Below are 16,327 nucleotides of genomic sequence, written 5' to 3' on the forward strand. Positions count from 1 at the left end.
GCAACTTCCATTTCTGATTCCAAATATGAGGAGCTTCTAAGTTGCCACTCTGTTCTAACAACAAATAAAATGACGAACATACTGAGAAATTAACAACTCTTGAGCCTGTAAGAGAAGGGAGGCCACCTGGCAAACCACTGCCCCCAAAATCAGAGAGAATGACAGGTAAATACAGGAAGTCTCCACGTATGGGATCAGAGCCTTGATAGCAGAAAATAGACGGTGGAAGCCATTGCTAGGGAAGGAAAACTTAAACTGTAACTGAAGAACTGCTAGAGGCTTACAGTGGGCAGCTCCTAGAATTAAAAGCTCCCAGGTATACCCAGTCATATGGGGCCCACTATATTGCGAGAGTCACATCCAGGAATTCAAGTAGGTTCTCACAGTAAATACTGGAGAAAAATCCCCTTCTGCCTCCAGCAGGAAAAAAAGGAACCATCGTGAAATACATCAGAGGACTGTGTTCTCAACAAAGCCTGCCCTCAGGGGAACTAGTTAACCAGAGCCTGACCTTCTGGGGGTATTATCAAAACCTACATGATCTGGGGAAGGAAAATAGCCAACTCCAACCCATTCTGGTCATTCTCTCCCACACGAGGAAGGAGAAAAAAAATTTAGTATATTTGTGAAGTTCAAGGTACAAAGGCATAGGCTCTCTAAAAAACCAAGACCCAATGATAGCACTTTATTTCAGCTGAAGGAAAGACTGTTTTCCATTTTTCATTACTACAAATAATAGTGCAATATATATATATATATATGACAGTTTCTCTAGGGTATATTCTTATTAAAGAAATTATAAGATCACAAGGTATACACACTTTTAACAATTTGATAAAACCGAGTGAAGTGGCTGAATCATTTCATTCTCCCACAATCAGTATACAAGAATTTCTCCTCTTGTTCAACATTAAATACTTAGATTTTAAAAATCTAATTGTTCAACATTAAATACTTAGATTTTAAAAATCTAAATTTAATTTGCCAACATATAGTACAACACCCAGTACTCACCTTAATTCTTAGACTTTGCCTATCTCATGATTGAGAAATAGTACCTTATTTGCATTTCCCTAATTAGTTCGTTATCTAAGAAGAAGCTGAACATATTTTCACATTTATCAGATGTGTTTTTCTGTTAACTGCCTGATCATATTCTTACTTTTTCAAATGTTATCTTTTTTTATTGAATTATAAGCTTCTGAAATACATCATAGGTAACATTTTTCCCTTAAAATTATATTTTATATATTTTAATTTTTTTGGAACAATCTTAAACATAAAGAAAATTTGGAAGTATACTAAAAAAAAATTTCCCTGAAACATTTGTTAATAAGTTACTGACATGATATCCTATCACCCTTGAAATACTTTAACGTGTATTTCAAAAAAGGGGACATTCTACTCCATGATCTCAACATAACCAACAAGGTCAGCAAGTTAACATGGATACTGCCAATGTCACATTTAAAAAACTAAAAACAGGAGCGACTGGGTGGTTCAGTCAGTTAAGTGTCTGCCTTCAGCTCAGGTCGTGATCCCAGGATTCTGGGATAAAGCCATCTGTCAGGTTCCCTGCTCAGTGGGGAGTCTGCTTCTCCCTCTCCCTCTGCCCCTCCTCCCCATTCATGTTCTTTCTCTCTCTATCTCAAATAAATAAAATTTTCTTTTTAAAAATATGTAGGGACGCCTGGGTGGCTCAATGGTTGAGCAACTGCCTTCAGCTCAGGGTGTGGTCCCAGAGTCCTAGGATCAAGTCCCACATCGGGCTCCTTGCATGGAGCCTGCTTCTCTCTCTGCCTATGTCTCTCTGCCTCTCTCTGTGTCTCTCATGAATAAATAAATAAAATCTTTTAAAAAATAAAATAAATAAAAATAAAAATTTGTAAAAAATATAATAGTGATTATTCTTTTAAAAAATAATAAAGAATTGATGCTTCAGGTTTCTACATTAAAACACAGTATCCATTCCTCAACAGATGATAATAAGGCTTTAAAACTCTTTATTCTTTTAACAAAAAGGATGTACATTAGGATTGACAGCATGTGAATAATTGCTTTCATTTTTTCCCTTTTCTTGACAACACAAGAGGGAATGAGATTAAACTGCTCTTGGAAATTTAAACATTAGATCAAACTTTCTGTGAATAATTGCTGGGAAAAGCTGAGAGTGAAATCTCCTTTGGCAATTTCTTTTCAAAGCACTCCTTCTGGGAAAGTCTTAATTCAGACCTATTCAGAGGCGAGGGCTAACCTTTAAAAAATCCCTTTAAGATCTAAGATTCTTTTATCTCTTTTTATCTAGTGCAACTTATTTATGAGTGGCATACATTTTGTGTTAAGGCTATGTTTATACAGCAAATATAAAAATAATAATCACTCACTATAAATTTTTTTTTACTAAAAGCCACATATTAGAAACTGTTATTAATTCTATATGCATTACTTATTCTTTAGGACAACTCTATAATGACAGTGTAGCTTCTTCAATAAAAATTGGGAAGAGGGACACCTAGGTGGTTCAGTCAGTTGAGCGTTCAATTCTTGATTTCAGCTCAGGTCACATGATCTCAGGGTTGTGGGGCTGAACCCTGGGCACTGGGCTCAGTGCAGAGTTTGCTTGTCCCTTTCCCTCTGCAACCACCCCCCCATTCTCTCTCTCTCTAAAATAAACAAAAATCTTGGGAAGAAGGGAAGGGAAGGGAAGGGAAGGGAAGGGAAGGGAAGGGAAGGGAAGGGAAGGGAAGGGAAGAAGGAAGGGAAGGGAAGAAAGAAGGAAGGGAAGGGAAGGGAAGAAAGAAGGGAAGAAGGAAGGGAAGGGAAGGGAAGAAGGAAGGGAAGAAGGAAGGGAAGAGGGAAGGGAAGAGGGAAGGGAAGAGGGAAGGGAAGAGGGAAGGGAAGAGGGAAGGGAAGAGGGAAGGGAAGAGGGAAGGGAAGAGGGAAGGGAAGAGGGAAGGGAAGAGGGAAGGGAAGGGAAGGGAAGGGAAGGGAAGGGAAGGGAAGGGAAGGGAAGGGAAAAGACCGAACTGGGGCAGCCCTGGTGGCTCAGTGGGTTTAGCGCCGCCTCCAGCCCAGGGTGTGATCCCAGAGCCCCGGGATCGAGGCCCACATCGGGCTCCTTGCATGGAGCCTGCTTCTCCCTCTGCCTGTGTCTCTGCCTCTCTCTCTCTCTCTCTCTCTGAATAAATGAATAAAATGTTTAAAAAAAAAACATTTAAAAAAGAAAGACCAAACTGCAGAATACTTTGGGGAAATTTTCTGTAGTCTGAAGAATTAAAATGGGGGAGCAGAGCCAAAGAAGGAAATGTAGTCAAAACACAGATCTGTCTTTAAACAGAAGAAGGTACACTAGCATAGCTGTATATGACAGGAAAAAGACTTAAGAAGAAAAACTGACCATATGACAGACAGAGGGGATCTGCTAAAGCAAAACCCTTGAGAGATGGGATCTAATGCAAGAACAGGGTACTTGTTCTTTGTTAGGTACTTTGTTCTTTGTTAGGAACTATAAGCACAGTTCATATATATTAACAGGAGAGAAGAGTGAATACAAGGAGAGAAATGCAGAGATGTGTTGGTTAAATGAGAGGCATATATAACAGTCTTTCCTATCTCATCTCTGAAGAGTGTTTTATACCTGAATGCCATCAGCAGGTACATCTTGGCAGGAAAAAGGTGCAGACTGTTATTGTAGGGCTACTTCCCTCTCACACCTTTCTTGTGTAATTTTTTTTAGATTTTGCTGTAGTTGTAACGTTCCCAAGGGTTTTATCAGTTTCAATGTCCACAGTTAGCCTTCTTTGCTCCTGAATACTGGAATTATTCTAAGGAAAAGCCCAAAAAACTAAGGGATAAATTGCAGTTCCTTAAAAAATATTTTCTGTCTCAAGAAGTACATGTGAGGATAAAAATTTCAGAAAGAAAAATGTTCCTTTTTATTCTTGCATCTGTTTCCTCTGAACTAAGTGGAGCCACAGTTTATAGATTTTTTTTTCTAGAAGTTCTGAATATACCAATTGGCCAATTCAACTCACTGATTAGACAAAAAAAGTTATAAATACATTCTGAAACATAATTTCTTCTCCCATTTTCTGTCTACTAAAAAATGAGTCATTAGACTGCTTTGAAACTTAAGTGTTTCACATACTATTCAAGGGACTTCTTGATTATAAATAAATAAAGCAGCTAAATATAAACCATAGCCATACCTCTCACAGCTGACTGCGAAGGCTGAGTCAGAACTTTGATGTCTAATGCACTGTTGATGTGTTCTTCTAAAGTAGCACAATATCCATCCACAACACTGGTAATAGTATCCTTCAAAGTTCCAAGATTATGGAAAACCTGGAGAGCTGTTCCGACTTGGGTTGGATTCTTTAAAAAGGTGGGGGTGGTAGGGTGGGAAGAGGTATACAGAGGAAAATAAACAAAGTCAATATAAGCCTACAACTTTAAGTGGTACTTGAGCAGTTACTACCATATTTTTTAATTATCACAGACGAGAACAAAGAGAGTACATTTGGAACAAATATTATTTTTAGTCATTTATTTCATAAAAGACAAAGTTAAATACTATGTATATTATTTCCTCCTTTCCCCTTTTTCTCCTCCTTCAAAGGATAATAACAAGATCAGAAATCTGTTATATTATTAGAGCTTACTTAAAATTTACTACCAATGGCTATAAAGAGAGCCATGCTAGAATTAACAACAACCCTACATCTGTTTGGAGAATAAAGAAATGAATTCTGCAGAGTTAGCTAAGGGCTAAACCACGCAGACAGACACTATTCATTTCATTTCATTTCATTTCATTTCATTCATTCATTCATTCATTCAAACTACAAATATTTACACAGTGCTTACTGCGTCTCTGTCTTGGTTCCAGGTGCTAGAAATATAGTAGTAAGCAAAACCAACTAAGTCCCTACCCTCGTGGAACTTCTATTTACTGAGAAGTACATTAAAAATATGTATGTATAGAATATCAGGTAGTCATAACTGCTATAAAAAATTAATCTGGGAATAAAAATAGACTGATGAGGAAATTATGGTGAGCAGTCAGTGATGCATCTCTGAGGTAATTTTCAAAGACTTGAATATTATAAATGAGGGAGTCTGAGGAGGATATGGGAAAAAAACAGATCTGAACAGATATCAACGAAATGCTGAGGTATAAATATGCTTGCAGCTAATCAGACAGCAAGAAGGCCTTGATAATGGCTGGAACAGAGTGACTACAGCAGAGAGAGGTAGGTGGTAAGGCAGGTAGTAAAAACACTGTGAGTAGATTGGGTTCATAGTATATAAACAGGTTGTTGGTTCTGTCACTGAGTAAATGAATTATCAAGCCAGATTCTAGTACATCAACATGTATCTCCAGGCCCAAACTTTTAAACTTTTAGTTTAAAAGTTAAATTATTTCATTAACTTTGTTTCTTAGTGGTTAAGTTTATAAATAAGACAAAGAGTTACTTCTGAAACATATTCATGTTAATAACATAATATGATACAGTAATACATGCACACCCAGAGGCAAAGTGGAACCTACTTATAGAAAAAAGCAAACAAGGTTGGTGAACACAATACTCATTTTAGACTTTAATTAAGCAAGAAAAAAGAAGTAAATGGGGGTGCCTGGGTGGCTCAGTTTGTTAAACGTTTGCCTTTAGCTTGGGGGGTGATCTCTAGGTCCTGGGATAGAGCCCCACATCATCAGGCACCCTGTTCGGTGGGGAGTCGGCTTCTCCCTCTCCCTTGGACCCTCCTCCCCACTTGTGCACTCTCTCTCTGTCAAATAAACAAACACAATTAAAAAAGAAAAAGAAGCCAATGGACATCATTTCAAATGTTTTAATGAAAAAAGCTTAATTTAATATGGTTATAAAATAATTTAATTCTAGTATATACCATCAGTTCTTTAAAGAAAATGGGAGAAATAATATTTTCATTTATTTTGTTTTGTTTTTGTTTTAAAGATTTTTTATTTACTTATTCATGAGAGAGAGAGAGAGGCACAGAGACACAGGCAGAGGGAGAAGCAGGCTCCATGCAGGGACCCCGATGCGGGACTCAATCCCGGGTCTCCAGGATCAGGCCCTGGGCGGAAGGCAGCGCTAAACCACTGAGCCACCCAGGCTAACCAGTATTTTCATTTATAAAAGTAGAATATAGCTATATATTGTAAAATCATATTTATTGCCTTTATTATTATCAAAGAATTGTAAATCTTTTCAACATATGGTAGGTTTGCAGTGTTATAAGCTGAATGTACATTGTGAGATATATGTGTATGTTAATGGAAAGGCATTTAAAGTCATATTTCAGGGCAGCCCTGGTGGCTCAGTGGTTTGGCGCCATCTTTGGCCCGGGGTGTGATCCTGGAGACCCGGGATTGAGTCCTGCGTTGGGCTCCTGCATGGAGCCTGCTTCTCCCTCTGCCTGTGTCTCTGCCTCTCTCTCTCTCTCTCTTTCTGTGTGTGTGTGTGTGTGTGTGTGTGTCATGAATAAATAAAATCGTTGAAAAAAAAAAAGTCATATTTCATTTGAAAGATCTGGTTAACATGGACCAGTCTTCATCATTTACCACTCCAAAAATTATTAATTCCCAAAACTTTTCAAAACAGAAACATATACAGTTCATTCATTATATTTTTCTTAAACAAAGGAGGGGGAATGACTTAAAGATTTATTTTTAGAGAGAGTGAGGAAGTGCTTGGAGTGGGAGTGGGGGAGTGGGGGAGTGGGGAGGTGGGATGGTAGGTGGTAGGGACAAGTCAACTCCAAACTGAGCACAGAGTGTAGAGCCTGACTCAAGCCCAAATCAAAAGAAGGCTGCTTAACTGACTGAGACACCCAGGCATCCCTAGTTCATCTTAGAAGACCATCTAATATAGCAATATTTGTAATAATTATAATTTATAATACTTATAATTCTAGTTGTAATTTTAAGCTTTCCAATTTACATGACCACTTATTCAATTAATGCCAGTTATTTACAACCATAGCTTAATATAAGCATATCATTTGCAAGTTGGAAGACTACAAAATATGGGTTAGTTGAAATAAAATTCCTTAACATACAGAGAAGTGTGCAAATTATGTAAATACAACTTTAAGAATTATCACAAAGTACACACATCTTTCTAACTACTACCTAGAGCATAAAACCAAATATTATCAGGCAACTCAATCTGTTGTGGCTTTCCCAAATGCATCTCTCCAGGTACTATCACTTCCATAATTTCTAATACCATTGATTAGTTTTGCAGTTTTACATAAATGGAACAAACCATAAGGTAAGCTATTATTTTGTGTCTGCCTCCTTCTATTATCTCATTTGCAAAATTCATCCATGTTGTTGCATGTAGCAGTTGACTTGCTGTTGAGTAGAAATTTACCTTAGTTTTATCCATCCAACTAACATCCAATTTGTGTACATTTGAGATATTTCCATCTTTTAGGTGTTTTAAAGAATGCTACCATGAACATTCTGGTGCGCACAGCTTTTAGTGAACATATGTGTGTATGCATTTCTGCTGGTTAGAGTAGAAATGCTGAATCATTACGTATTTGTATGCTTAGTGTTTGCAGATTCTGCCAATTTTCCAAAGTCATTGTACCAATTTACACTCCAGCAGCAATACATGAGTTGTGGGTGTTCCACAACCTTACCAAAATTCAGAATTATCATCTTTTTAAGCTATTCTTTGGAATGATCACTGTGGCTTTCATTTACATTTCCATGATGACTAAGGAATTATTTCCTCTTGCATGTTAATTATCCATTTGGATAGCTTCTTTTGTGAGTGCATATTTCTTTTTTTCCCCCCATTTTTCTCACTGGTTATTTTCATCTTTTACATATTTGTAAGAATTGTTTACACATTTGGCTGTAATCACTTTGATGATTATATGTATTCAAGTATATGTATATACTCCTTAAGAAGTCTTGTAATGAAAGAAGTTCCTAATTTAAATGCAGCATTTATCAACCTATGGTTAGCACTTTTAGTACCTTGTTTAAAAATTGTCCCATCACACATTTATGAAGATGTCTTTCATTCAGGAATTTATGCTCCAGAAATTCTATTGGTCTGCCTTTCATGTTTAGAAATATAATCTACCTGGAATTACTTTCTGTATAATATGAGATAGAAGCCATGATTAGTGTTTTTCTATACAAATACCCAACTGGTTCAGCAAAATTTATTTGAAAAAACTTTTTTCACTTCCTTGTTCTCAAAGCCTACCTTTCCACTTATGTGAGTTTGTTTCTGGACTTTCAATTCTGTACCATTTGTCTATTTTTACATCAATTCACCTGTATAAATTGTTGTAGCTTTAGAGTAAGTTTGATAGTCCTCCAGTTCTGTTCTTCTTCAATTTGGTATAGGCTATTCTTGGCTCATGGTACTTCCATATACATTTTGTAATGGGCATGACAGTTTCCATTAAAGAAAAAGATCCTGAAATTTTGAGACTACTGGAAATCTTCCTAAGAATGAATTCTCCAGGGCAGCCCCGGTGGCGCAGCGGTTTGGCGCCGCCTGCAGCCCAGGGTGTGATCCTGGAGACCTGGGATAGAGTCCCACATCAGTCTCCTTGCATGGAGCCTGCTTCTCCCTCTGCCTGTGTCTCTGCTCCTCTCTCTCTGTCTCTCATGAATAAATAAATAAAATCTTAAAAAAAAAAAGAAAAAGAATTCTCCAGGGCAGCTTGGGTGGCTTACTGGTTTAGCGCTGCCTTTGGGCCAGGTTGTGATCCTGGAGACCCGAGATCGAGTCCCACGTCAGGCTCCCTGCACGGAGCCTGCTTCTCCCTCTGCCTGTGTCTCTGTCTCTCTCTCTCTCACTCTGTGTTTCTCATGAGTGAATAAAATAAAATCTTTAAAAAAAAAAAAAAAAAGAATGAATTTTCCAATCCATGAATATGGTAGTTCTCTTCATTTACTCAGGTCTTTTTAAATTTCTCTTAATAATGTTACAATTCCTGTGAAGAGCTATTACATATCTCTAACTTGAATTACTCCTACACAGTGTGTATTTTGATAGTAAGTGGTAATTTTAAAGTTTTTTGGTGCTCATATACTAAAAATACAATTATTATATATTCAATTTCTCCAAACTTTCAAAGTTATTAATTCTAATAGTTTGGAGACTGTTTGGGATTTTCTATATAGATACTCATGTTATCTCTGAATTATTTCTTCATTTCCAATCCTACATTTTATTGCTTTCTTTTATTATCCTGATTAGGATCTTTAGTATGCTGCGATGTAAAAGCAGTAAGAGTAATATCTTTGTATAATTCCTAATCTCAAATAGAAAAACTTAAATATTTCACTTCTGAGATTTTCAGATATACCCTTTATTGTATGAAAAAAATTCTATCCTAGGTCTGCTATGAATTTTTAAATCATAGACTGATGCTGGATTTTACTAAATGCTTTTTCTGCATATATTGAGATGATCAATTTTTCCCTTTATTGATGACATTACATTGTACTTCTAGACCAAAGCCAGCTTGGTGATGATGAATTATCCTTTTTAGATATCCCTGACTTATACATGCTAATACTTTCATTGGTATTTTTGCACTGATTTTCAAGGGAGATACCTAATATCCTTCCTCACAATATTCTTGCTTTGATACCAAGTTTATACTGGCCCCATGAAACAGTAAGGTTGAGTACTCCTTCTTTCTCAATTCTGGGATGGATTTGTAAAAAACACTGGTTGATTTATTAAATGTTTGGATGAAGTCATTAGTGAAACTATCCGTCCTTGGAGATTTGAGGAAAGATATATAATGATAAATTCAGTTTTGTCAATACAATTATTCAGATTTTCTAATTTTCCTAGTGTTCTTTTGGGTAAGTCGTTTTTCTAGAAATTTCTCAATTTTATCTAAACTTTCAAATGTACTGTTATAAAGTTATACCCAGTATTCTCTTAGTAATTTGCTAGTTTCTGTTGGAAGTATAATAAGATCAACTTGTTTATTCTTAATAGTAATGTGTGCCTTTAAAAAAAAAAACCTTCTTACCCTCATCAGTCTTTATCAGTATTTATCAATTTAATGTATTAATCTTGTCAAATAACCAATTATTAGATTTGTTGATTCTATTATAAGCGTTTGTTATTCCTATTTCACAGGTCTTTGGAGTCAGACTTAGATCAGAAGCCAAGCACTAGCAGCTAGTAGCCAAAACCTTAGCAAGTTATTTAACTTATTCTAAGACTTAGTTTCCTCACCTACACTACAGTGAAAATAACCGTGCCAACCTTAAAAGTAAATGAAATAATCATTATAACTGATCTAACACTGAAGACAGAACAAAGAGCTCAACAAGTATTAGTTGCCTTTACCATGATGTTTTGGAATCATAGTTAACGTGGAAAGAATACGGGCTTTTAAAAGTAGGCAGTCTTGGGACAAAAACACAACTATGCTATAATCTGTGTGACACTGGGCAAATTACTTTATCACTCATCAAACTTTATTTTTTATATAATTAATATTTCCTTCCTCATCAGATTTTAAGATCTCTGAGAGAAGGTTCCAAATTTGTTTTGTTTTGTTTTTTTCCTCCAAATTTGTTTTATCACTGCAATACTCCTAACATCTAGCACAGGTGTTAAATAGGTGTTGAATAAAGAAATGAGTAAGTAAATTTTTATGATTTAGCTTGCTAATATTCTTTGTATGACAACTGAAAAGACTATTGAAATAACACATTTAAAAGCCCTAGTACTCAGTGGAGTGCCTGGGTGGCTCACTTGGTTAAGTATCTGCCCTCAGCTCAGGTCCTGATCTCAGAGTCCTGGGATGGAGCTCTGCACTGGGGTCCCTGCTCAGCAGGCAGTCAGCTTCTCCCTCTCCCTCTGTCCCTCTCTCCTGCTCATTCTCTTTTCTCTCTGTCTCAAATAAATAAATAAAATCTTAAAAAAATTAAACGTCTCATACTCAATTTATAAGTAGTAACAAATATTGGTTCTTAGGTCATTTATTAATATTCTAAAAGTTAAACGAATGCTAAGAATAGTCTTTGTTCCAGTTCCCAAGAAATTCTTTTCACTCCATCTTTACTTATCACTGAAATGAGTAGTTACCATTTGAGTAACTCTGAGGAACTCCGTTCTCTCCTCTGTATCTCAATTTCATAAATTTTTTTTTTCAATTTCATAAATTTTAAAATGATGAGGACAAATGGAGATTTCCAAAGCTAGCTGAATATCTTTTTTATAAAAATGTAGCCAACTGAGATCTCAACTCCAAAAACTGTGATTCAGCTGAACCAGACAGAGACAATATTTTCAAAGCTCTTCAGATGCTTCTCATATAGTTGACCAGGCAACCACCTGGAAACCAGCATTTGGGAACCACTGGAATAGATGACTGCCAGACTTAGAAGGATAAAAACCATTTATTCACATGAAGATAGCTTTTATTTTTTTCCTTTTTTTGTAAGGAGAACAGAGCACACAAAGAAATGACAGAGGAAAACTGTATAGAGAGTACGTTTAAGGAGTAGTATACACAGTCTATTGCCACAATGTTACGTGCATAAAAAACACATATTAAAAGATAATGCTGCACTGATAACAAGGCTCTGGTCACTGACAGTGTTGAGTGGCATTCTGTAAAAATTTTATTTTATTTTACTTTGTTGGTAATAAAAAATGATTGATTTTTCTAAATATCACAATTTAAATTGAGGAAATAAAATAATCAGCCAAGTGAGAATCTAAAGAACAGGATAGATATAAGAGATTCTGAAGCCCTGGAAAGACACTGGATACTGATGGACTACAATGGACAAGAGGCAGGGAAAAAGCCTGGTATCCTGAAGTTTCAAGTCATAGAGCCTGAGAAGATGGGAAAAGGAAAAGGACAATCAAAAGGAGATTATTTGGGTGGGTGGGTGGGAGAGAGATGGGCATGGGAAGATCAGAGGCTGTGGCTAATACAGCACTTGGCTGTCAGTCATGCTGAGTCTAAAGTGCCAAGAGGGTGCTCTCAGTGGGAAATGAGAACACTTCTGAAATGGATAATCACAGCAAGTTAGTCTGGGTAACAAAATAAACTCAAGTAACAAATAACGAAAATAGGGGTGCTGGAAACTATAAATCACAAAGGAGGTAAATCAAGAACTGAATTAATGAGAGTGAGAGAATAGAAATGGAATGATATAATACTTCAGCCAGGGATGAAATTGGAACATTAGAAAAAATGAAAATGAGATCATTTTGTCTAGCTACAATGCAAGTGAAAAACATCTCTGAAGATACTGAACATTAACCTCTTTTCTCCATCATCCCCTCATCACAGACGAATACAATAATATTTTGACCACAGGCTTTTTCTGAGCCCTGACGAATAATAAGTTGCAGGTTTTTAGTTCTCTCATCTGTAAAATGAGGGAGCTGGATTAGATGAACTCTGTATCCTTTCCAATATAAAAACATAATGATCTCACTATCATTCAATGTATATCGTCCACTAAGCACTGTCAATGCACAAGACACAGGGGATAAAACAAATGAGGCAAATACTACGGTCTGACTTTTCAATATTTACAAGTAAAGTAAGAACCAGAATATACCATGATAAATAGAAGAGAAATAGAGTTTAATGAAAACACATCAAAGAGGTAATTAACCCAGACCTGGCAAGAGAAAGAGGAATGAGGGGTCAGGAAATGGTCCTTGAAGGAGTCCCAGCTGAGACCTCAAATGAAGCAGTCAAGGGAAGGTGTCTGGTAGCATGGAGAGCAGGTTTGAAAGATTTCCATGAGGATGGGCACCTGGGTGGTTCAGTCTGTTGAATACCCAACTCTTGATCTCAGCTCAGGTCATAATCTTAGAGTCATGAGGTCAAGCCCTACACTGGGCTCCCCACTAGGCATGGAGGGATTTACAGGAGGAGGGAGAAAGCAAAAGGAAATCTCCTCCAAGCAAAGAACAGCACATATAGAAGCTTGTGAATGAAAGCATGTGACGGAAACCACGTCCACTGGTACTGAGAACTGATGGGTAAAAGATCTAACAAACACCTTCCTGTGGAAGTGGCTCTCAAATTTTTCCTTGGTAGATCTAAAAGAAATGGACAAACAAACAAATGGAAAGATATCCCATGCTCATGGATTGGGAGAATATTATTAAAATGCCTATACCATCCAAAGCAATCTATACATTTAATGCAATCCCTATCAAGATACCAACAGCATTTTTAACAAAAGGCCCCAAATAGCCAAAACAATCTTGAAAAAGAAGAACAAAACTAGAGGGATCACAATCCGAGATTTTAAGATATACTACACAAAGCTGCAGAAATCAAAACAGTATAGTACTGGCACAAAAATAGGTATTTAGATCAATGGAACAGAACAGAAAGCCCAGAAATAAACCCATGATTATACATACCAACAATTAATCTATGGCAAAGGAGCCAAGAATGTCCAATGGGAATATAAACAGTCTCTTCAACAAATGGTGCTGGGAATACTGTACAGCAACATGAAAGAAAATGAAACTGAACCACTTTCTTGCACCATACACAAAAATAAACCCAAAATGGATTTTAAAATGTGAGACCTGACACCATAAAAATCCTACAACAGAGCACAGGCAGTAATCTTTTTCACACTGGCAGAAGCAACATCTTTCTAGATGTGACTTCTGAGCCTAGGGAACTAAAGCACAAATAAATTATTGGGACTACATCAAAATAAGAAGCTTCTGAACAGCAAAGGAAATAATCAACAAAACTAAAAGGCAACCTACTGAATGGGAGAAGATATTTGCAAATGACATATCTGACAAAGGGTTAGTATTCAAAATATATAAGGAACTTATATAACTCAACACACAAAAAGAAACAATCTAATTAAAATTGGACAGAAGACACAAACAGGTATTTCTCCAAAGAAGATATACAGATGGCCAACAGACACATGGAAAGATGAGCAACATCACTCATCATCAGAGAAATGCAAATCAAAACTATAATGAGTTATCACCTGACACCTGTCAGAATGGCTAAATTCAAAAACACAGGAACAACAAGTGTTGGCAGGAATGCAAACTGGTACAGCCATTTGGATTGCTTCCATATTTTGACTATTATAAATAATGTTGTAGTAAACGTAGGAGTGCATATATCTTTTCAAATTATAATGGGTAAATACCCAGTAGTGGAGTTACTGGATCATATGGTAATTCTATTATTAATTTTTTGAGAAATCTCTATACTATCTTTTCCATTTTAAAGAGACTTCATATTCACTAATATTGTTTTGTCATCACAACATAGGTGGAATAAGTATTACTATCCTCATTTTACATTTAAGGAAACTAAGGCACGAATAGGGTAGGCCCACAGCTGGCCAGTTTTAGGTCTCGGGCCATTTCCTGCCTATTCTATACTTCGCTCCAGGTCATCCTATCATCACTTGACTTTGGAAGGTCTCCAGATATACCAATTTCACAAGTGAGAAATACTCTCCGGCAAACTTTAAGAGCTCTCAAAACATACAGACTAAACATATTTGAAAAATACCATGCTAGAGAGAAGCTTCTGCTGAAAAGGTAGCAATGTCTTCCAGACAATGTCTTCTTTTTAAGTAAGACAGTCAATTCTAGGGATAATTTTTCTAAAAATTGTCACTGTGACCTTTAAGAAATCATTTAATCTTATATAGAATTTTCCAACTTCATAAATTGTGATATAAAATGAGATAAAAGACCATGTAATAGAGAAGAAAAGATAATTTCATAAGTAGATCAAGATAAATTTCTATCTCTTCAAAAGCATTTCAGAAGATGACACAACCACTTTATTAAGCTAAAATTATTTCTCCTGCTTTAGAAAACAAGGTGTAATTTTTTTCTTTCTCTTCCAACACCTCAGTAGCATGATATGGGAGGAAAATAAAATCTCACAAGAATATAGTCAGAAAAGAAGCATAGTTAAGATCCCTGAAAAGCTTGCCAAAACAGCAACACTGTAACCAAAGCAACAGCTGGCACTGAGCTAATAGAACAGAGATATAGCCAGACTGCTGTAAAGACTGTTCCATGAAGTAGCAAGCAGTCTTTCAGTATTTACTAAGTAAGCTATAAGCTAATATGAGATGATCTTTGTGAGCACAAACACAGCATTAAGTCAAAAGTTTAATGTGACTTGATAAACTTCGTATTATTGAAATCAGAAATGGAAAGAGTGACAGAATTTGATTTAACTGGAAACAAAATGCAGAAATGACATAAATGTACAAAGACCAAGATTCCACTGTGGATCATATCATTATATATTAAAAATCTGAAAGGATCCAATAATCCTTATACCACAAAGACAATCACATTTCACTCTTTCTCCTAATGAAATAATTCTTCAGCAGGTAAATTCTTTTTCTTTAGATTTCATATAAGTGATGAGCTGCAAAAAGAAAAGGACAAATGTAGAATAAATTCTGCTGAGGTATTCTATTTTAACAGTACATGCACCATTCCACAAAGTGACTCAGTTCATAAAGCTTTAAGTCCTAAGATAAAATCTTAGCTGTTTCCCCAACTGATTTTAACTAGAAAGCCAAGTATAAGATACCAAAATTTTATTTTTCCTTAGGAGGCTTAGGACTACAATATTTCCTCAAAGTTCGGACTACAATATTTCCTCAAAGTTCAATTAGCAAGCCATTTCCTGCTCAAAACAAAAACAAAGGAATCCCAGGAACACATTCAGAGAGAGGGGGAGGTGGGGAGGAAAAGGGAGAGATCAACTAGGCCTCCTCAAAGACAGAAAATACGGTGAGAAAGATGCAAAGTCAGTTCAAGCAAAACTTCAGAAAACAGGTTATGTATCACTACATAGTCCTTACTGCTGAATAAAAATAAAAATAAAATGTTTTCTGGAGTTTTCTTTTACAGCTGAGAAAGGATACAAATTTAACAATCTTTACCAGAAAGCAGGTAATTATTTTAGACAAGGAAAAGCTCGGTTACCTAAATCATACACAATAATTTAGGAATTAAAAATCCCAACTATTTTATTTATCAAGGATAGTATTCATAAACTCACAACATTCTATATATATATAACAAGTATATTTTAGGTCAGAATACTGAAGGCAACTTCTAATCTCTTGACCATATGCCCTAATGGGATATACACATTTGACACTTTTTCTGGAGCTACAACATGCCTAAAACACTGAAAACTTAATAGAGCTCCATGGGAGATGACATGTACTAAAGGAAGAAAGAATCACATTAAATAATGTAATTTAAAAGCAAGAATTATATTAGCTACCTTGGTTGTGATT

General features: G+C 36.1%; 1 protein-coding gene across 2 annotated transcripts in view; it reads right to left on the bottom strand.

Annotated features, from left to right (window-relative positions):
* COG5 (component of oligomeric golgi complex 5) overlaps positions 1–16,327 on the bottom strand; it is a 298,194-nt gene that overhangs the window by 127,297 nt on the left and 154,570 nt on the right. For both annotated transcript variants that reach the window (XM_072791548.1, XM_072791549.1), the window contains one exon: positions 4,209–4,374. In XM_072791548.1, the coding sequence (XP_072647649.1) occupies positions 4,209–4,374 (166 nt within the window). The remainder of the gene's footprint in view (positions 1–4,208; positions 4,375–16,327) is intronic.

The sequence above is a fragment of the Canis lupus genome, chromosome 21, assembly GCF_048164855.1.
Source record: "Canis lupus baileyi chromosome 21, mCanLup2.hap1, whole genome shotgun sequence".
Classification (NCBI taxonomy): Eukaryota; Metazoa; Chordata; class Mammalia; order Carnivora; family Canidae; genus Canis; species Canis lupus.